This window comes from Pogona vitticeps, chromosome 6 (genome assembly GCF_051106095.1).
Source record: "Pogona vitticeps strain Pit_001003342236 chromosome 6, PviZW2.1, whole genome shotgun sequence".
Taxonomy (NCBI): domain Eukaryota; kingdom Metazoa; phylum Chordata; class Lepidosauria; order Squamata; family Agamidae; genus Pogona; species Pogona vitticeps.
In genome coordinates, this window is record NC_135788.1 from 102074837 (window position 1) to 102098558 (window position 23722).

Sequence of the window (23722 nt, forward strand, 5' to 3'; positions counted from 1 at the left end):
TTTGGGTTGACAATTCGATTCCTGGAATTCATCTTACCACAGGGAGTTACAGTCTGAAAAAGGAACTTTTATGAGCGTTCAGAGCCCTAGCTCTGAAATAATAGAGCCCAGCTTAATGAGATTTGACATGCAATAAGGAGACCATGGGAGTGAAGAGACAGGGCACTCAATTTTAAAAACACATTGTTTTTAATGTTTCTGTGGCCAGTACCTTGTAACTAGCCTCATCTAGGTAGAAGAGAGATTTAATAAATTGTCAAACAGTAAGTCAACATTTAGGTAATCCCATCAAGTCAATGGGTCTACTGTAGCTTGTATGGTCAAGCCATAGTACGAGATTCTAGCATCCTCACCAATCACATGGGGATAGACATCCTTAACTAGCACATAGGTTTGCAAGAAATACAGACTGAGATATGTGGGGTGGGCAGTGCAAGGGACAGATATATAGCTCTCTTTCTTTACATTTTAAGCAATAATAATGTGGGTATCCAGTAAAGAACATTGTACAGTAGGACGCCCATATCTACAGGGGATTGGTTCTAAGCCTCCCCGCGGATGCTGAAAAATGTGGATTATAGCAAATGCTATACATAGCATGGTCTCTGGCTCCATCTAGTGGCCAGTTCTGGTAACTTCATAAATTAAAAATACTGTATTTTTGGAGATTTTTCTTCTAATATTTTCAGACTATGGATTAGTGAATCAGCAGATACTGATCTTGCAGATAAGGGGGTCCAACTATACTTCAAATGTTACATCATGGCTTCTATTCTAATATATCAACTCTGCTGGGCTGGGGGAGACGTAGTCCTTATTCTGATGAGAAAAAAGAAAGAGTCCAAGAAAGCAACTTTTCCAAGCCATGGTGCTTCTCTTGTACTGAAAATGTGAAGCTATGCCACGAGCTATTTTTCAATCTAGTGAGATGCTTCATCCACTGAAACAAAACAGAGCTTAAAATTGATATTTATTATTTGCCTTTAAGTATGTCATTTTCCTCCAACATATTCAAGGGAGAATAACGGTTTTCCTCCCCATTTTCTCTGCTCAGCAACCCTGTGATTTCAGTCGGTTCTGAAAGACAAGGGACGGATCCAGTGGGAGACGTGAAACCAAATCTCCAAAATCTTAGCCCGTTCCTCTGACTATTGCATCACACTGGCTGCACAGTGTGTGCGACCGGCTGTGATGTAATAGAGTGCAGCCAGCTGGGAATGATGGGAGTTGTAGTCCAACACAACCAGAGGCTGCTGGGTCCGGCTGCAAGAATGTTTAGAAAGCCGTTATTTCAAACATCATAATGCAAGAAAAGGAGTGCTTACCGAAAGTCCAAAAATAGTGTCCAAGTTGTACGGCATTCTTGGTAATGAATACATTTTACGTACAGTAATTGGTGTGCAAAGGGCTTAAACAGCGAGAATGAATTATTTCAATTCACTCTCCAGACCGACTGACCTCCTGCTGTGAGGAGAAAATGGAGCGGAAAAGATGCCCACCTTAACATAGTGAGGAGGTCTGATTGTGTCAGAAGAGCCGAAAGCAGAGCTGTCAGGATGCTAGACTCCATTAAGAGCCTGGACTCCTCCTAGCAGGGGCAACCAAACTCTAATTGTCACACCTGGAAACACAGGAGTATGATGCAGCCACCCACTCCAGGAGTAACAGCAACATCAGCAGAAGAGAATGGATAGTTCCAAAGGTGATGGGAGTTGAGAAACATCTGGGGGGGACAGTTATTGGGCAGCAGCGATCATGCTGGTGGGGGATCCTTGACAGACAATGGCAGTGACACTCAAGCTAACTCTTGTTAGTACTGCACAGAAGATGGCAATGGCAAACCAATGCTGAACATTTCTTATTTAGAAAACCCTATGATGAGACAGACTAAAGTGGAATAAGAGATAGTGCTGGAAGATGAGACTTTCAGGTCGGGAAACACTCAAGCAAATACGGGGAACAGCAAAGGACAAGTAGAAGCAGTGCTGTCACTAATGGTGCAATTAGATTAAAGCCAAAAGGATGTCTAGTGGCTGATGTACTCATAACTGAAAGTCTGATGCTGCATAATATGTACAATTGGGAAATGGAACATGAGAAGCATGAATCAAGATAAACTGGAAACCGCAAAGCAAGAAATGGAATGTATAAACATTATACTGCCTGGTGGCAGTGAAAACTAAAGTGGATTGGAACAGGACATTTTCAGTCAGACAATTACAAAGTGTTTTACTCTGGAAATGAGAAACTCAGAAGAAAAGTGGCTCTAATACTGAGGAAAGACGTAGCACTGGCAGTTGGGGGCTATAACGTAATAATATCCATCAGACGTGGGGAAAATCTATCAACATAACCATCATTCAAGTCTATGCTCCAACTGCAGATGCTGAATAAGATGTAATGGAAAGCTTTAATGCAAGCATTCAAGAGGAAATTGATTACACGCCAAAACAAGACATGCTTATAATCATAGGCAAGGTACCATCTAATTTTCACCCCTACCCCTGCATGTATGCATGACTCTCCCCCGCCATGCTGGGTTCTATTACGACCAGAACCTAACGTGATCACTACGTGGAGGAGGAAGATAGCTGTGCGCTGGGAGGCAGAGATGTCCACATGCATGTTCAGTTTAGCAGGAACCTTGATCATAAGTGATTGGAATGCTAAAACAGGAAATTGACAATCTGTTTATTGCAAATACATGCTTTAACCAATACATGCTTCAACCAGTCAAACAACTGTACATGTGGACATCCCCAAATGGCCAATATAGAAATCAAGTGGACTACATAATTGGAAGAAGATGGAGACGCTGTATTCTCTCTGCCAAAACAAGACCAGGAACAGACTGTGGTACTGATCACAAACTGTTAATATCAAACATTAGCATAAAGCTGAAGCAGAGCACAAAAAGAATCCTTGCGCCAAAATTGAATTTAAACAATATTTCTGATTAATTAGAAGTCCACATAAAGAACAGATTTGCATTACTAAACTCAATTGACCATAGTTCTAAAAGAAATGGGTGTGTTTCAGCACTTGATTGTCCTGATGCATATCCTGTATTGTGGAGAAAAAGCTACAGTGAACATAATATGGCGAGACAGAATAGTTGCCTATAACCAAAAGTGTTGGGTAAGAGTGCATCTCATCTCGCTATCTGTTTGATCTGTTCACAGTGTTTCCCAAAAATACGACAGTATCTTATATTAATTTTTGGTCTAAAAAATCCCATTAGGGCTTATTTTCAGGGGATGTTTTATTTTTTTCATGTACAACAATCTGCATTTGTTCAAAGACAGTCATGTCATCTTCTTCTGGTTGCTGCACAAGGGTGGAGGGTGGGGTTTCACTTAACTGGGGCTTACTTTGGGGTTGGTCTTATTTTTGGAGAAACAGGGTATATGCTGAACATATCGTATGGGAAGTTGGGCTAGATTCAGCAGGAGGAGGAGGAGTGAAAATTGTCGGAAGAAACATCAATAATTTAAGATATGCAGATGACACCGTCTTACTAGTCGAAAGCAGCAATGACTTGACTTGAAAGGATTTCTGATGAAAGTGATAGGACTGCAGCTGAATATTATGTAAGACCAAAGGAAATACATAACTGTAATGTTGACAATGAAGATGCAGTATCTGCAGGTATTGGTCCCACACACACACACACACACCACGAATGCAAAAAAAAAAATGGAAATATTGATACACTGCATGGTCTCTGGCTCCCTCTAGAGGACAATTCTAGTAAACACATCCTGGAATATGTATAAATATTCTGGGGTGTTTTAGTCATTTCAGGCAGTGGATAAGTGACTTCGGCAGATACCCACAGTAGTGCCCCATATCCATGGGGATCTCTATCTGCCTGAGTTAAACACACTGTGTTTCCTCAAAAATAAGACAGGGTCTTATATTAATTTTTGCTCCAAAAATGTATTAGGGTTTATTTTCCGGGGATGTTTTATTCTACAGTCATGTCATCTTCTTCTGGTTGCTGTACAAGGGTAGAGGGCAGGGTTTCACTTAACTGGGACTTAGTTTTGGGGAAGGGCTTATATTACGAGCATCCTAAAAAATCATACTAGGGCTTATTTTCAGGTTAGGTCTTATTTTCAGAGAAACCATGGTTTTCAGTATTCATGAGAGATTTTGCAACCAATCCCTAGATATGGGGTCCCTATTGTACTGCAACTTCCACATTTATTATGCTGGATAAGGTGAACAGGGGCTATAGTTAAAAGTCATTCGTTAATCTAACGAAGCTGCCCATTCACTCCTGATTACGAGGCATGAATGATGGGTGAGGCTGATAGTCACTATAGTCTACGAAAACCTAGTGATTCTTCCATCCTTTTTTTACATAGAAAATAATAGGTTCAATGTTTGTATAGCTGTATAATGTTTCTACACTTATTGTTTTAGTGTCAGTGTTGTCTTTTAAAGATGTAAAGCTGCCCCTTTATACTCACCATTCTTAGTTTTAAATACTGTATTTTAATGATATCAACCACCCTTTCATACTCAATTATTTTCAGCTTTAAATGTTGTCTTTCAATATTATGAGCCGCCTCGGGTCCTTTTCAAGGGGAAAGGCGGGGTACAAATATTTTAAATAAATAATCAAGGAAATATCAAAACATTTAGATATGAGGAACCACCATTACCTCGTGGCGCAGTGGTTAAAACGCTGTACTGCAGCTAAAACTGTGCTCACGACCTGGGGCTCAAATCCCAGGTAGCCAGCTCAAGGTTGACTCAGCCTTCCATCCTTCCGAGGTCGGTAAAATGAGTACCCAGCTTGCTGGGGGGGGCAATGTGTAGCCTGTATAATTAAAAATTGTAAACCGCCCGGAGAGTGCTTGTAGCACTATGGGGCGGTATATAAGTCCAATAAATAAATAAAATAAATATTACATATGTTTATTTATTAGCCGCCTAGAGTGGTCTTAATTGACTAGATAGGCGGGATATAAATAAAATAAAATAAAATAATAAATATTTATTTGTTTGTTTATTTATTTATTTATTCCATTTAAACCCCCTCCTCATGAGAGAGGCTGGGAACTGTAATACTGTACACAGGAGGAATCTCGACGTTCACGGCTATCCTCTACGTCCAACGCTCCTCCCCCGCCTTCTCTCGGTGCATTCTGGGATTACTAGTTTTCTCAAGGCATTGCTGGTGCATTCTGGGAACCGTGGCTCTCCGCTTTCTTCTTCCTCTTTCCTAGTGCATGCCGGGATTTGGAGTTCGTGCGTCCTGCCCAAGTGCCTGCCGGGAAGAGTAGTCTCCCCTCCTCTGCACAGTCAGCCTGGCCACCAAAACAACCGTTTCGGGGCCAGTCATGGTGGGGAGTTTTCCTTCCTGGAATTTTTCCAGCGTCTCCAGGGTAAGATGATGCGCCCCGTTTGCTTGCTTCTTTTTCAATTCCCCAGGACACGGGTGTCCCCCAAACTGGCTGGATGGGGGGAAAGGAAGGATTAAAAGTCAGGAAGATGTGCAAATGGGAGGCTAGGAGCAGATGGTTTTGATTATCCCTAGAGCTTGTGATGGGGGTGAAACATTCGAAAATAGTGGTGCTTTAGAGCATGTACAGAGTGTGCTACTAACTTTTAAATTACTTCTTCTGCGTTACTAACGGAATGAGTTGGGACTGCTTTGCTGGTCCATATTTGCTGGCCTTTGGTAATTTGGCCGGCGGGGAAGTGGGTGGAAAAACTAGAGTATTTGCAAATTAGAGATGGGTGCTTGCAAATATCTGATAAAATATGTAGCTGATGAAGTGGGCTATATAATCTTGAAAACTTCTGCCAAACCACCACGAAAGTCTTAAAGTGCCTCAGTACTTTTCCTTATTACTAAAACCAGCAATCAGCTTTCTGATCTCTAAGTGCACTTGTATTCTCTTTAGCGTTGTGGATAAATGAGTATTTTCGATGTAATGGGTCATAAAATTTCCTGTGTTTCAGAACAGAGAGGGCAACGATGAGGATTATAGTTTAGAGGAGGGGTTCCTGCTAGAGTTAATTTTCCATCAGCTCTAACTGGCATGGCTGATAAGTGGGTAGGGATGGGAGTTATGGTCCACAGTGTCTGGAGAGTCACAGATTTCCTGCCCCTGGTCTAAAATTTTATCCTTTACAAATTTATCATTTCATAAAAACTGCTTTGTGAGGATTCTGACTTGCAAATTGGGCTGCTTTCAATGGTCACACCTACAACATGTTCACCCATTAGGCAACACAAGACTTTTGATGTAGATGGAAATTTCATTTCAGCCATAAATTTATCTTGATGATTTTTTAAAGGGAAAAACCTCCCATCTTTCAACCATTTTTACAAAATATTAGAATATATTTAGTTTCTGTGTAGGTTCATGGTGTGTGTGGAAATTTTTCCCCTTGCTGTTCTGCCTTACTGTACTACAGTATACAGTATTTGAGTTTGCAAAGATTTGGGCAACACATCTCTTTCAACTGTTTACTGGACTACAGTTCCAATGATTCCCTGCCCACTTTGCTAGAGGTGAGGCTCATTGGAGTTGGAGTTCAACAATGTCTGGATAGAAACATATTGCTATGCCTGAACATCCTCCTAAGAGCCCTGCAGATGTTTATAGACCTGTGGGGGCAAATTACCTATAAAAAGGGATAATTCCAGAATGAAACCAGAGAACAATTTCCAGTCATAGCAAAAATTCATCTGGGTATCAAGATATAAGTCTTTTCATTGTTGTAATGATCCCAGGCAACATCAGCATGTTCAGTTCTATAAGCTTTATTTTTCTATGCTGTGTCTATGCTCTATTAACCACAAAAATTCTTCAAAGCTGTTGAAGACATCCAGAAATCTTACAGATATGAAAAACTGTAGGCACAAACACTTAAAAATATTTGAAAATTAAACTTACATAAGTTGCAGGCAAACACCGAAGTCCGAATTCAATCCAGAATTCAGGAGCATAAAAGGTACAATAAAATACCAAAAAGAATATTTTAATTACATTCTAAAAATGCAGACAACAATGACAAAATAGCCTAAAAGGCACAATAAAAAAAGCAAAGAATGCAACCCTAAAGGACATCATTTAAAAGTAAAAAAGCACTATAGCTTTAAGTAATCTTTAGCCTTTGACTGTATTGGTGAGCACATACAGAAAATTATTCTAAGTGCTCGCCCTGCCAAACCAGTTTGAATCTATGATGGAATATCCATGTTGTCCTCGTTGCTTCTGTTGCTGCTACATGACGCCGCTTTGATGTCTGTGTTATTGGTATCCAGTGTATGCATTGTGTTGTTGTGTGTCTCCTGCCTTCCTATACACTATTAACATTTCTCTCAGACATAACCTACTGACTTTTGCTGGACCAGTAAGTTACAGGGTTTTCATCCACAATGAAAAAAACTTAAAAAGGGAAATTTCTATTGCTTTTACAACTCCTATAAATACAATTCCTGTAAATCAGAATCTGGCAAGCTGCTACCATGATGATATAAGTGTTATTACTTTGACTAACAGTTACTCAGCCAGTGGGTTACACTGAGTGTAAAATAAAGGCAGTGTAAATTACCGGATCTAGTAAAATAGGATAGAGCAAGTTAGTGTATCTGCAAATGCCCCCTACCAATCATGTTAACATTTTACATATTGCAAACCAATTATTTCAATACACTTTCAGTTCTCTCCTTTGTTTACTTACTGAACTGTCAGCCCTGAAAGACATTCATTTGTAAGGCAATGTTATTGTACAGTGACCTTGCTTTCAGACTGGGCTGTGGAGCGGGCTGATTGTTTCACCGTTATTTTTTAGTAAACAACTGTTCCAACTTCATTGTAAAAGAACAATACACATTTTGGGGGGGGGGTTGCTTTTTCTACATCCCTTTAATCAATTAAATTTTTTATATTCAAAATTTTACATATTGACATGTTATTGAAGGAATTCTTATCATGATATTCTTTGGGCTCTCATGTTGCTAATGATGAGTATTGCGTTGATGTCTCTGCTGAGGGTTGGCAGATCTTCCCTGGGAAAGTACAGTGGTGCCTCGCTTAACGTTTGCTTCGTTTAACGTTTTTTTCGCTTAACGTTTATTTTTTCAGAGGCAGATTGTGCTTCGTATAACGTTTTTCCCTATGGGCGATTTTCGCATAGCGTTTTTGGGACCATGCTTCGCTTAACGTTTTTGGTTTTAGGTCCCCTGCTTCGCTTAACGTTTTTTTTGTTTTCAATTTAAAAAGTGTCTTAGAAGGGTCCAAAACGGTTCTAAATGCTTGGATTCGTTAGAGGACCCCTTAAGTCATGTGCAAACCTGATTTGGCTTTGATCTGACGTTTCGTTAATTTTTTGTGAATTTTTGTTTTTTGGCCCATAGGAACCAATGGACCTGTCATTGGTAGCTCCATGCTTTCCTATGGGGGAGAAAACAATTTACAAAAAATTAACGAAAGTTCAGATCAAAGCCAAATCAGGTTTGCACACAACTTAGGGGGTCCTCTAACGAACCCAAGAATTTAGAACAGTTGCTGAGTCTTCATTAATTTTTTGTGAATTTTTTCTTCCCCCATAGGAAATAATGGAGCTGTCAGATTTTGACAGCTGTCAAAAGTTGGGGGAAAAAAATTCACCATTAATTAACGAAAAGTCAGATCAAAGCCAAATTAACTTTTGCATCCGTTTTAGAGGGTGCAGAAGCTAATCCAAGCATTTAAAACCATTTTTGACCCTTTTATGACACACTTAATTTTGCAAAAATTGACTTCGCAAAGCCATTGAAACCTATTGAGTCAGCTACAATACATTCCAATGGAGGATACATTGTATCGTTTAACGATGTTTCCTATGGGTTTTTTCGCTTAAGGACGGCAATCCGTGCCTATTGGAACGGATTAACCGGTTTCCAATGCATCTCTATGGGAAATGGTGTTTCGCATAAAGTTTTTTTCGCATAAGGTGTTTTTTTTTGGAACCAATTAAAAACGTTATGCGAGGCACCACTGTACTTGGTCAAGGAACAGAAGCGTGTTGATAGAGAAATACAGGGATGAAGGGCAGAGGAGAAGGCCAAAGGAAGGACTCCCAAGGCGCCAAGGACTATGAGAAAGAATGAGTAGAGGCAGCTAAAGATGGCAAGGGGGGGACAGGGGTAAGCCAGACAAAAGAGAATTTACTGATATGATTTGACCTGAGCTTGGAGAAATTGGTGTTGGAATTTTATTTTATGATATTTTTAGGCTACCAGAATCTCCCAGCCAGGGGAGATGCTGGGATTCTTGGAAAAGCAGTCCTCTATATATATATCAATACATGCATGCATGCATGCATGCATGCATGCATACATACATACATACATACATACATACATACATACATACATACATACATACATACATACATACATACATACATACATACATACAGTGGTGCCTCGCTTTACGATTGCCCCGTTTGATGACGAAACCGCATTACAACGAAACTGCATTACGATGAGCTTTTGCGATCGCAAAACGATTTTTCCAGTGGGGGAATTTCACTTTGCGATGATCAGTTCCCTGCTTTGGGAACCGATTCTTCGCAAAACAACTATTTTCCAACAGCTGATTGGCGGTTTCAAAATGGCCACCGGGTAAACAAAATGGCCCCCCGCTGTTTTCTGGGACAGATTCCTTGCTTCACAGGCAGCGAAAATGGCCGCCCTATGGAGGATCTTCGCTGGACGGTGAGTTTGCAGCCCTTTGGAATGCATTAAATGGGTTTTAATGCGTTTCAATTGGTTTTTTCTTTTCGCATTACAACGTTTTCGTTCTACAGCTATTTCGCTGGAACGAATTAACGTCGTAATGCGAGGCACCACTGTACATACATACACACAGAAAGAGAGAGAGAGAGAGCTTTTGATATAACTGGCCAAAACATTAGGCCGCTAATGGGTTTATATTGATCCGTTTAACTTCTCCATCAATGCCATTCTTGCTTTTCCCACCTCCCAGGGCTGATTTCTCGGAGCAGGACTTTCCGGGCTTCTGTAAATGTAATGTCTGGAAGCTCAGGACGGCATGAGGCATCTGGGATTTATCACGAGAGGCAACGCCTTGAACTGTGCGCTGTCCATGCCCTCAACAACGTTCTGCAGGAACGGATTTTCACCCAAGAGGCGGCTGATGAGATCTGCAAGAGGTGAGTCATTTGTATGCCTAGTATTTTGCTTCTTGTCAGTACCTCAGAGGTGGGCAAAGTGCTTCCCACTTTGGGCGACTGGAACTCTCATCAGCCCTTCCCAATGTAGCCTGTAGCCTAGAGTGCTGGAAGCTGCAGTCCAAAATCTGAAGGGCCACACTTTACACATATTTTCACAATCCCAAAAGGAGGCAAACATGATCCGGTATGAATATTCTTAATAATCTGAGCCTGGTAAATGTCTGTGTCTCATACTGCAGCCTGCCCCCCTGTATCACCTGACCAGTAGTTACCAAATGTGAGTGTTCACACATTCTTGGACTACAGCTCCCAGAACTCTAAACCAGCACAGCCAGTGGTGAAGGCTTCTGGGAGTATTAGTCCAAGACTTCCGGGAACCCAAGGTTGGGAACCTATGGCCTAACCAATCTATGTTTCCTGGTTGAAAGGAAAAAAAAACAACAACTGTATCAAGAATTCTTATTCTGGAAATAGAAACAAACCCCAGACTTCGTCATATGGAAAGGGGGACGAGCTGTTGGTTCTCTGGATGGTTTTGGATAATCTCCCAGCTGCCTTATTTATTTATTTATTTATTCATTCATTCATTCATTCATTCATTCATTCATTCATTCATTCATTCATTCATTCATTCATTCATTCATTCATTCATTTATTTATTGCATTTATATGCCGCCCATCTAGACATAGTCTACTCTGGGCGGCTCACAACTTAGAAGATAAAAACAATTTAAAATATACAGTTTGACATTAAAAACAAAATGATATAAAATGTAATATAAATTTACAATTTTAACAGTTAATTTAAAGCAAATAGTCCCAAGATGGCAAGAATCCCATGGTCCATGGTAAGGGATTCTGGGAATTGTAGTCTTCTAAGACGTTGGAAGAGCCCAATGTTCTGCATCTGACTGAGATTCAACTCTCGTCCCTGATGTTTATCAAGTGGTAAAACCTAATGCCACAGAGTTGTTTCTTTTGCATACACCTACTCACTAACATGACCATAATTTAAACCTCAGGTTTCTGGAGTCTGCAGAATGTGGAAACTGGGTGTTGGTACAGGAAGTGCATTTGAACTGGCAGACTGACTGAATCTTTAAAAATGAGCGCATGGCCAATCCTGAGGGAGGTTCAAATGTCTGTGGGGCTTCTGCATTTAAGTCCTAATTGTGGAAATGGGCAGGGCCGAAAAAGATGGAACTGGGCAGATTTTCATCTCTGTTAAACCGTCTGCTTTGAGCTTCAGGAAGACAAATAATTGCCTTTCATTATACCTTGGTTCCACTTGGGCAGATATTTTGGTAGGAATGGAAAGAGTGATTCACAAGTTTTGGTTCTGGTTTCCATGGAAGTGGCTGTGGTGGTGGAGGGCGGAGGTCGAGTACAGGCCTCCTCCTTCCCTCCATCTTGACAATCATGAGGACTAGAAACAAAGTTCTATATGGAATTATGCACATGCTGAACTGTGGAGAATAAAAAGCCTGTCTTATACAAGAGCACTGTAAACAGCCTAGCTTCTGGATCCAAATGCAAATTTCTGTTCCTTTCCTACATGTCAAATGCAGAAGAATGATGGGGTACAAATATTTTAAAGAAATAAGTAACAATGACTTCTGTTTAGGCTTTCTGAGGGGCTGTTTTTCCCCATCTCCCATATGAACATGCCTGGATTTTAAGATATTTGAGGGAGCATTTGCTCTTGGTCTTACCGCTTCTACAGGCATACATGGAGCAGATACAAGAGGGCCTTTTTGGTGGCTGCTCCTAGGCTTTAAACTACAGTATCTTCACAGGAGACCAGGCTAGACTTTTCCCTGCTGTCTTTCCACAGGCAGGCAAAACCCTTTCTTTTTAGACAGACTTTTCATAAGAAAATGGTTCCTAATAAAAGGGAGTTGTTTTTCCTATATTTTATATGTGTTTCAAAGTGGGTTTGCGTAGTACTTATAATGATGAATATGTTTAATTTTTTTCTAATGTTGCAATTGATTATATATTTTATTTTTAATTTTTGAGTAAAATTGTATTTAAAATAAAACACTACAAACAGACAAAATAAGGGTCAGCAGCCCACTGCTACAAAACACTGCCCCAATCATTACCAAACAACAATTGATTATATTTTAAACAATTGATTATATTGATTACATTTAACAATTGATTATATTTTAAATTGCTTGGGTTTGTTGTTTTTTAAATTTTTCTAAGCTGCCTTGGGTCCTTCTTATGGGAGAAAGGCTGAGTTCAATTAAACTAATATGTAAAAATAGATATAGAAATAAATATAAGAGGTTTCACTCTACTTTCTTAAACAGCTCCTCTTCAGAAGCATTTGAGCAAAAGGATACTGCATGTACACAAGCTCATGCTTGGCAATACTATAAAGGAGGCCCCTTCCTCTCAAGTGCTGTGAAGCTGGCAGGATTTTACCAGACACATGGACGTGGCTTTATGGGCCCGTAACTAATGGGAGAGCCACCTGCGCTTTTAATGAGTGGAACTAGCAACTGCGCTGGAATTTTGCGTGAGAGGCTGGGATTTAGTTTTATTTAAAACCATTGGTCATCAGGACACTTTAATTAGCACAATCCTGATAATATCTTGTGCTCTGTGACCACTTCAGTGGAACAGATATAAAGTACCGAAGAAAGCCTGTGAAATACTGCTCCTTCTGCAAAATGGGAGTGTTGATTTATTGTTCATTTATATAGTGTTGTTCTGGGGCAAGTAGGAGCCTGGAAGGCTTCCCTGGAGTTCAGTATTTCTTTGCAGCAGCTAGGATGACAGTTGCATAGAAAAAGAAGGATGCCCCCTCTGTTGGGGATGCGTTTTCCCAGTGTAATTCTCCTGGGATAAGATTTTCACCAGCTTGAGTAAGCAAGCAAACAATAAAATAAAATTAAAATGTGGAATGCATGTTTGAAACGCACATAACTTTATTTTGGACAAGTTTAGGGTAATCTAAATCTGCAACACAAGAATAATAATGTTGTGCCATCTGTAGGCATGGTATGTTAGAGAAACAACAGAAAAGCAGGTCTTTGCTTGGAGGAAATGGGTCTTAAATTCAGCAGTGGAGGAAATATGGCCCTCCAGATGTTGTTGGATTCAAGTCCCTATCATCCTTGACCATTGGCTGAGGCTACTGGGAATTGGAGTAAAGCAAGCAATTATTTGCATGTTTCTGCATCTGAGAACAGGCAAATAGCAGACAAAGATGGAAATAATCATGGCTAATGCGAGAAGAGGGTGTGTTATTTCAGTTCAAAGTACTGGGATTTAAGTGTCGTTGTCGTTTAATCGTGTCCGACTCTTCGTGACCCCATGGACCAGAGCACGCCAGGCCCTCCTATCTTCCACTGCCTCCTGGAGTTGGGTCAAATTCATGTTGGTTGCTTCGATTTAAGTGTACTGTAGTACAGTTCAAAGACTGAAGAGTGGTGCAGAACATTCACACCAGCTGATGATCTGCTTCATCCATCATGTCTCACTGATAGGTGTGATGGAGATTGGATTTCTACAAGAATTGGGGGAAATCGGAGAGCAGCTAAATCCTAGCTTGGGCAATGGCTCTCATCCACAATCAGTGTGATGATGAGGGTTGTCAAGTATGTACTGTAAGTATAGCAGCAGCATGCAGGCATTCTGGGAGGCGGTTCTCAGGCTAAGAGACAGTACAGAGAAAGTACAAAGAGGGCTACCTCCAGCCCTTCTGTGTAACCATCCTGAGCAGAATTTTCCCCTCCCCAAGCAACCATTCTACAAAGCCGATGAGCCTCTTAGCATTAAGAAAACAACCCCGAGTGTTTCTTGTTTTCCCTTCTTATTTCCATCCCCCTTTTCTCTAGTGACGCATCTTTTTCAGTAGTTAGTCTGAAGTAAGGGACTGTCTTTATCTCCCCCTCCCCCCAATCAGTATGCAAAGGCATGTTTATCCTTGAGAAACGAAGACTGAAGGGAAATATGATAGCACTTCTCAAATACTTGAAAGGTTGTCATACAGAGGAAAGGCAGGATCTGTTCTCAGTTATCCCAGAGTATAGGACACATAATAATGGGCTCAAGTTACCGGAAGTCAGAATTAGGCTGAATATAAGGGAAAAACTTCTTAACTGTTAGAATAGTATGACAACGGAACCGGTTGTGTCAGGAGGTTGTGATCCCTCCAACGCTGGAGATACTCAAGGGAAAATTGGACAACCATCTGTCAGATCTGCTTCGACGTGAATTCTATGATTCTACATCAAGAAGATTTCCATATTCTAAATGTTATAAATATATCCGAGGAAGCAGAAGACTTCCATTGGGCTCACTTCTTCTGCGTCACTGTGTACTTTTTGTTTGTAGGGAAACTCTCTCTGATGCTTTTTTTTAAACAGGCTGGCCCCTGACACCAGGTGGAACCCCCACCGCAGCTTCCTGGGAACAGGTAACTACGATGTCAACGTCATCATGGCAGCTCTCCAGAGTGTCGGGTTGGAGGCCATCTGGTGGGACAAGCGCAGGTGAGGAGGTGGAGCCATTGCCTTAACCTTTCCCCCCACCCCCCCCACCCACCCACAGTATTGCCTTCCAAGTTCCAGCTTGCTGACTCTTTCTCCTGTAACTGATTTGCTAAACTTCCTTCTGTCTTCCAGTGGCTTCCTCCTACATTTTGGCTTGCCTGTTAATCAATCAATTCAGATGCTGTATCATAATGCTTTAGAGCAGGGGTGGGCTACCTGTGGCCCTCCAGATGTTGTGGGGCTGCAGTACTCATTACCCTCATCATTTATCATGGCACCCAAAGGCTGATGGGAGTTATAATCAACCAACACAGGCAGCGACAAGTTGCTCATCTCCTGGACCAGATCTTATTAGAGCCTGCTTTTTCTGATCTCTCTACCATTCCTTCTCTCAGACTTTTGTTTTATCATTTTCCTGGATTTTTTCTGTTCTCTAAATCCTTGAAATTGTGGATGTAGTGCATCTTGGAAATGATAGACATCATATGTTGGTTTTGTGAGTTTAGGAACATAGGCAGATGCTGTATATCAGATCACCCTATCAAGTTTACCAGTGTAAGGTTCAGAAAATGATCTTTTTTTGGGTTATGATTCTCAGAATCCCTGAGCTAACATGGCCGCTGGCTGGGCACATGCTAGCTGAAAGATTCTGGGACAAGCTCCGTTTCTCTGGCAATGGCTTTCTGGTCTCAAGCAGGAGGTCTTTCCCGCCATCTGGGAGACAGGCAGCCTGTAGCTGTCCAGATTTTTTTTACTGCAACTGCCATGAGCCCTAGCCATCTATAGCCAATAGTGAGGACTCGTGGAAGATGCAATCCAGCACAAGAGAGAAAATTTCTCAGATGTCAAATCCAAGACTGCCTATGTGCAAAGCATGTGCTGTTTATAGAACTCACTCTCTCTCTCTCAATCTCAGTCTCTCTCTCTCTCTCTCTCTCTCTCTCTCTCTCTGTGTGTGTGTGTGTGTGTGTGTGTGTGTGTGTGTGTGTAAAAGTAAGGGAATAATAACACAGTGGTTACCAGCAGTAGGCTCACAGGTGTTTGGTAATACTCTTTCCAGAAACCCTCAGTTTTGGCTGCTGACTAGGACTTCTGGGAGTTGCAGTCCAAGAACATCTGGGGCTAGAAGCCACTGCTGTATTATTTATACTCACATGTTCACACATACACCCCCCTGACTTGGAACCCTAGGTGTTCTTGGATTACAGCTCCCATAACTCATAGCTGCCATAGCCTAAGCTTGGGACTTCTGGGGATTGTAGTCTGAGAACATCTGGAGCCCCAAGTTTGGAAATGACGCTAATAAATTTTAATTCTTGCATCTCTTTGGAAAGGCTTGAGAGTTCATAGAAAAGTCTATTTCAGAAGCAATATTGAAATGTACACCTATGCTTCTAGAAAGTATTTCAGTGGAAGACACTGAACAATTAGATGTTGCTGCGGGCAGACCTACAAGAACGAGAATCTATGTTGCTTAATAAGAGACCTTGCAGGGGCAACATAGAACCTAAAGGGACTCCCTATATGCACAGACTTTGAGAAAGATATATTTATTAAATTTAGATCTGGCTTTCCTTTGAAAATCTACAGCTTACTCTCAGACATGGTTAAGAAAGGAATACCGTGGATGTTCTAAAACCTGTATTTTGTTGTTGGGATCCTGAACAATATCAATCCGTGGTGCAACAATTTGTTGCAGGTTTCCATGGCTTTTTATTCCTTTCCATGTAGATCACCCCACCGGTTTTCCATTTGAGCTGTGAGTAGGTCAGCTGCCCCCACCAGTGATACTACAACACCCACCATGCCTTTTTGGTTTAGGCATTGCAGCAGAAGAGCAACAGATTGGAAAAGTCTGGATTAATAGTGCCAAGTGGCAGCATCTTATTAGGAAACTACCATAGATGGAGTCAGATCATGGGTCCACCTGTCCCTCTGTTGTTGACACAGACCGGCCGCAGTGGCTTTCCAGGGTTTCCGTCCAGGTTCTTTTCTAACCCTAGAAAGTGAGACTGGGCTCTTCCATAATACGTGCAAGGCACGGGTTCTGCCTGGAGACTATGTTCACTGGGGCGCTTGCGAATGATCTGTTTTTCTTCTTTCAGATCAGTATGCATTCCTTGCCAAGCCCCATGTTTTTCTCTTTATCTCATAGACCCTTAGAACAGCTGTCCCTGGCAGGGGTACTCGGATTCATCATCAATGTCCCCTCCAATGTTTGTCTGGGCCTCCTCTCCCTTCCTGTGAGGCGACGCCACTGGATCGCAGTGCGTCAGCTTGATGGCATCTACTACAACCTCGACTCCAAACTGAAGGCGCCTGCTCCGATCGGTGGCGAAGCTGACCTCAGGTGCTGATAATACGGTGGTTTTAAGGGGTGGGGTGCGTGTCTTGTTTGATTCAAATACTCTATTTTTCTGTTTATTTTGTTTTTTAAAAACTTCTCATTTTCATGACGTGAGTTCATGGGGGCTTACATAAAACATTTATTGGAGTAAATAAGAAGTGTGACATATCATACAGGCCAATCAAATAGCATTAATTAAAACAGCAGTCATGGATGTAAGTGTCACTAAAATAACAAGGATAATTAAAAGCCTTCTGGAAGAGTCGTGTTTCTCTCAGATGTCAGAATACACATTTCTCTGCATTTTTACTCCAAAGCGAGGGATGTGGTGGCGCTGCAGGCTAAACCACAGAAGCCTATGCTGCAGGGTCAGAAGACCAGCAGTCGTAAGATCAAATCCACACGACGGAGTGAGTGCTCATCGCTTGTCCCAGCTCCCGCCAACCTAGCGGTTCGAAAGCATGCAAATGCAAGTAGGTAAATAGGGACCACCTCGGTGGGAAGGTAACAGCGTTCCGTGTCTAAGTCACACTGGCCATGTGACCACGGAAGATTGTCTTCGGACAAAACTCTGGCTCTATGGCTTGGAAACGGGGATGAGCACTGTCCCCTAGAGTTGAACACGACTGGACAAAAAAAATTGTCAAGGGGAACCTTTACCTTTTACCTTACTCCGAAGCAGTAAGTGGGACTTACTCCAAGGTAGATATTGATAGTTGTTGAGGCCTGGTGAATCATTGTTAAGCAGATATTCTATGAAGTGTGAACTACTACTCAGCCCTCTCTGTTTGTATTGGCTGCTAGTTATATTTCGTTCAGTAACTGCCTCTGGTACAAGACCTCAGGTATCAAACAACAGAGTATGAAGTGAGGGACGTGTGAAATAAGATGGTCCTCAAGATAGACAGGTCAAAAGAATAGGTTAGGGAGCAAGAATAAGTTAGCCTGGCCATAGACTGTGTTGCCTGCTCTGTGAAACAGCGAGGCTTCTGTTTATCCCCATGTACCTGTCCATGGTTGTGCCCTTTGTGTGAAGGGTTAAGCCAAAATAATACAGGTACTTTAGACCTGTAGGGTTATAATTTTATTTATTTTATTTATTTTATTTTTATACCGCCCATCTGGCTATTAAGGCCACTCTGGGTGGTTTACAGATTCAGGCATTATAAATCAACAATACAAAAAAAATGACCAGATCTCTCTTCGTATTTTGGACCAATGCTGTCCCCGCCCAGTCTCAAGCGACCAATGGTCCCAAGTCTGTCATTGACCCGCTGAACTATCCTGGGAGTTACATCAGTGTTGATTTATAATCAGCAACTGTTTCAGTGGGTTTATAACAAAGGGAACAGGTTATTGGAATTAGGCCTTAGAACAGCCAAGGTCTCTGAAGAACCCCTTTCCCTATATTAGGTTGTGAACGTTGTCTGTTTGTCTCCCTTCACTTCATTGATGGGAACAACCTTTCGCTAAGGCTGTTTTTGAGGTTATTTCCAGGTGCCTTCTCCTCTGGAGAAGAGGTAGGTAGTGCCTGTAGGCACAGTTTTCTCTGTGGTAATGCCCCAGCATCAGGGATAAGGCTGTTTCAGTGGCATTCAACCAGTCTAGTGCAGTGGTCCCCAACCTTTTTGCCTCCACGGACTGGTTTTAGCGTGAGGTTGGGATGGCGGGGCATCAGTGTGTGGGCGGGGCCGTGCATGCGTCTGCGCATGCGGGGGGGGGAACAGGAGATTTGTCTCTGCAGCCTGATCCTGGCAAGGCCGCGGACCGGGATCAGTCCGCGGACCGGGGTTGGGGACCCTTGGTCTAGTCCAGTGGTTCTTAACCTTTGTTACTCGGATGCTTTTGAACTGCAACTCCCAAAAACCCCAGCCAGCACAGTTGGTGGTGAAGACTTCTGGGAGTTGCAGTCCAAAACTCCTGAGTAACCCAAGGTTAAGAACCAGTGGTCTAGTGCAGTGGTCCCCAACCTTGGGCCTCCAGATGTTCTTGGACTACAACTCCCAGAAGCCTTCACCACCACCTTTGCTGGCCAGGATTTCTGGGAGTTGAAGTCCAAGAACATCTGGAGGCCCAAGGTTGGGGACCACTGGTCTAGTGGATGGTGTAACAAAAATTATACATAGCAAGATGCATTTGAATCACTTTGAAACTGTAACAAACTGTCTGCACTGTCAGATATGTTGACAGCCCCTTAGCATTAGCAACCAAGAACTTTTTAAAAAATGTTTCAGTGTTACAGTGTAGCTCAAGGTAGAGATTTTTGCTCCACCACACGCTTGGATGTACAATTCCACCAGTCCCTAATCATTGGCCATGGTAATGGGGCTCTTGGGATTTCTCAGAAGGCTTCCCATTACCCATGCATGCTACGTGTAATATAAGGCTGACTGTCTTCTGATAATTGTACCACTATATTTTGTGCATTTTGTCTGCATAATGTAGTAGAACACTCAGAAGAAGCATATTCTCAGAGAATAATTGAGTTGAAAGGGGCATGTAAGGCCATTGAATCCAACCCCCAGCCCCAGCCCAGGAATCAAAATCAAAGCAGCTCTGACAGATGGTTGTCCAATTTTTTTCTTGAATGCCTCCAGCCTTGGAGTGCTCACCACCTTCCAAGGTAATTGACTCCATTGTTGTACTGCTCTAGCAGTTGAGAGGTTTTTCCTGATATTCAGGATATTCTCCTTGGGCTTGTGTTGTAAAGGACTGAACAGCAAGTAATTCCCAAGAACCTCAGCTTGCATCCGAAATTGGAATTTTGTGGGGTTTTTTTTAGAAAATAGATTAAAATATTGCAGTGATGCTTTAATCCCATTTTGTTTTATTGAGTTTTTAATAAGCAGGAATGTGATTTTCCCCTAGTGTTTCTCTTTCTCTCTTGTTTCTGTGTGTGTTATGATTTTTTTAAAATTATGTGGACTTTATATCTTATTTTGGATTGTCAGTCACATTGAGTATTTGACAGGTGGAAGTGCAGGAGTATTAAAATTATATTTTTTAAAAAAACATATGGGAGCTAGCTAGCAGCCTTGTAGCCAAGGGATATTGCAGGCAAGAACATGCATTGCTAGATTCATGAAATGGAATAAGAGAAAGTGATAGGTGTGTTTCTGTGTGTGTGTATATATATATATATGCCTGGAAGGTCAGCGAAGGATCAGCTGAGCTAACAAGATAAGGAGACATAAGGTAGGAAAGCGAAGAATGTAATCCTGGCATCTAGGGTGTGAGGCACGAATGAAACCCATAATCAAAACAGTTGCCAGAGCATCAAAGCATAAAAGCTCAACATAACCTCTTGCCCTCAGAGCCACAGCAAGCCAGTTTGTCTCCAAAGGCAGTGAAGCGCTGTGCTGCTTCTCTGCTGAAACCCAACCCATTCACTTTCCTGGAATTCTGTTCCTTCTCTTGAAACTTTGCATCTTGGGTAAAGTGCTATTGCTACTGAACTGAATGGGCAGAGCTTAGAAATTTTGCTTGTTTGTTGGGAGATAGTTCAAAGAACTTCTGAGGTCGCATGCTGGCTGGGGGGGCGGTCCTTTTGCGGTCCAAAAAAGAGCATGTTTTCCAGGTTCCAAGAATAGGTAAGTTCCCATGGTCTGGAAATTGGCACTGATCAAAGATGGAGTTTGGAGAGGGACTCTGGTCTTTGGAAGCAGGATCAGGAGTGCCAAGAATGGGTTTTTCTAGCTAGCTATAGCGATGAAACCAGAAGATGCCAATTCACCATAGCATGTGATTTCCTTCATCCATGTATCTTGTATTTAATGTGCTTTGTTTTGTGATTGGTCATTAAACAGTAGCCATGGGGCTTTCAGGACTTTGGAGTTTTTTAAATTATAACTACCACAATTCACCAGGAATTCCTCCAACCAGAATAGTGGCAGCTGTAGCCAAAAAAAATCCAAGTCCTCAGAGGATTCGGCATACACACCTAAGGCCCACCATATTTTTCCTGCAGCCATGGAAAAGGGAGAGAGTTGGTGGGACTTGCTAAGCTCTATGGAAACTGCAAGGAGTTGTAGTACTGGTAGCATCAGCTCATTAGGCTTTGTATGCATTGGCTGTCAAAAAAAACTACCAATCCCACCATCAGTTGTAGTTTAGCAAATCCACCCTCCGCAGGAATTCCAACTGGGGGAACTGTAGTAGTTATAGTGAAAAAAAATTCCCAAAATTGCTGTGCCTGTTAAAACAGTAATTGCAGGCTTAATTTGCAAGTCTGACGTTGAGACGCAGATCTCTGAAGAGAACAGAGCTGCAGGAGAGAAAATAGTTTATCTGTAGGAAATACACCATCCTCTTATTTGACCCTGGGTTGCCTCCAAGTGGCCCAGTTAAATTACTGACCAGGTTTTTTATTCTTTTATCTCCCTTTCTGTATAGGGTGTTCCTGCAGGAGATACTGTCCGAGGCCCCCTGCGAGTTGCTGCTGATTGTGCCCCACGAGACAGACGAAGCTGGAAACTGGCTAAGCACAGTGAGGTGATCGCCAGTGCCCGAAGATCCATCTGGGCCTGTGGTTGAAGTGCTCTGCTCTATCCCCTCACGCTGGCTGCTGCATGTCTTACAGAGAAGAAGGGAGTGACAGGCTCCTGTTTACACACTATCGCTTTAGGAGCAGACTACGAAATCTGTCGTCCTCTCTCTGCCAGGAAAAAAAAAAAGGGATTTCCTGCTCATTGACTTTGCTTTTTAAAGACTAGATCTGTCACAAGTCTGTATGGAATAAAGGATGTGGTATCCAAATGGCGGAGGGCCTTCTCCTAACATGACCAAGTGGAGCATACAAATCATTGTGCAGGGTTTTCATACAGTGACAGAGTTTACTCTTGAAAGAGATTGTGCGTGGGTAAGTGGTGGGGTTAGTGTATAAGCAGGGCTTGATAGTAATGCACACCCCATGTTTTGTTCCCAAATCTGTATCTGTCAGCGTAAATGCGCCTGAAACCTGGAGGTTCTGCAGCTGGCCATTATGGCAAGCTGTCTTCCCTCTTCTGCAGTATCTGTGATATTTTTGTAAAAGCTATTTCAGTTCATGCATGCCCAGTGGATTTATTCAATTTGTTTTAAGCCTGTGCACCTGTAATTTTTTTTAAAAAAGGTTGTTCTGAAGGATATTTGGAGGTGGAGGGAGGACTAAGGTGTTGAAGAGCCCAAGACACTACACTGTTTCTTTAGGGAGAGACACTTTTCTGGGATTGGGGGGGGAAGTGAGAAACAAGGAGGCGCTTGGGAACTCTTGAACTCAGAACAGTGGTGTCTTTAGTTAAATGGAAACATACAGAGGCAACCAGGGCTCTTCCTACTCTTTGGGGGAAAACAGGAGACATTCTACAGCAGGCTATAGAGAATATGGGATGAACAGAGTAACTACAAATGAAATCAGAAAGGGAGAAAAGAGGAATAGGGTGGGAAGTGGTGTTGGGTTTGGGATTGCAGTGCATCGAGGAGGAGCAGAGACCCAAGCCCTAAGCAAGGCTTCTGCGCTGTTAACAGCAGGCTGTGGTGCCAGCCCCAGCTGTTTTGCTGCCTGACCTAAAGGATAAGATGGCCACCCCATCCAACATTTGGAGCTGTGACTGGTAGCTGGTGGAGTACTGGTCATGGAAAAGTATTGCCTGGCACATCTGAGGATAGCAGGCTGTTTTAGGGAATCCCAGTGGGGTTATGGTGCATATTCACCTCTGTCTCCCAGCAAACGGCCAGGGGGCCCGGGATCAATAGCTCTGGGGCTGCCATTGTTGTCTCCCAGCATCTACCATCTGAGGCATTTGCCTCACTCCACTTGATAATAGGGCTTGACCCTGTTTAGCTGGTGGAAATTCACGTTGGTTTTGGGGGACCAATGCCGGTTGAATTTCTGCCTGTCGCTCAGCTCTTAAAACACAGAGACCTCTTGTAAGGCAGGAGAAGGTGAAAGTGGCCCTTTCTGTGCTAGAGGCTGCTTTTTTAAAAAAATGTGTGGGTTTTTGTTTTGTGTGGGTTTTTTTTTTTTACTTTAAATAAAAGCACTCTATTTCTCTGGTAGAAGGGTCCCTTATGCCTCTTGTGAAAGGTCAGAAACTAGCATGAGGACTGCACAGTAAGACGCCGTGGTGCTGCTGAACTCTTTATCCTTCCATTTTTATGCCCTTCCTTTAAAAAAAAAGTTACTTCACTCCTTCAGCCAACCTCCTTCAGCCACTTCAGCCAACCTTGAAGTTCTTCGCAAAGCTGAATGAAAAAAAAATATTCCATGACGCAAAACAAATAAAATGTGTGCTAGAGTCTGTGATTCTTCCATGTGGAATGTGATGGTGGAGAGTGGGGAAGAGGTGGATGGGTATGAGTAAGCCAGCCATAATAGCTTCCTTTTCAAAACAGAGCAAAACACGGGGACGTGGAATTTCCCAGTGGATCAGCTTATACTTGGAATATAATTTTTGATACCTCAAGCGTTGAGCAATATTTGGGTGGCTACAGGGGAAGGAAAAGAATTTACTGATATTTTTCATCATGTGCATTTGCTTAACATGTGCAGTACAATCATCATCTGTATGAATCACCACCACCTCAGTGTGCCCATTTCACTCATTGCCAAAAACAGAGAACATAAATGTTTGATCATTAGTATATGTTGGTTTGTGAGTATAGATGTGAATGTGAGAATACC

The 23722-nt window shown here is 42.2% G+C and overlaps 1 protein-coding gene across 1 annotated transcript; it reads left to right on the forward strand.

The window, feature by feature from the left end:
- The first annotated feature begins 5258 nt into the window (after positions 1–5258).
- Positions 5259–23336, forward strand: JOSD2 (Josephin domain containing 2). Its single transcript, XM_073004438.2, has 5 exons — positions 5259–5396; positions 9999–10185; positions 14589–14714; positions 16870–17064; positions 21454–23336. Exons 2-5 carry the CDS (start codon positions 10043–10045, stop codon positions 21554–21556), a joined length of 567 nt encoding a protein of 188 aa, XP_072860539.2. The 5' UTR covers positions 5259–5396; positions 9999–10042; the 3' UTR covers positions 21557–23336.
- Positions 23337–23722: the final 386 nt, after the last annotated feature.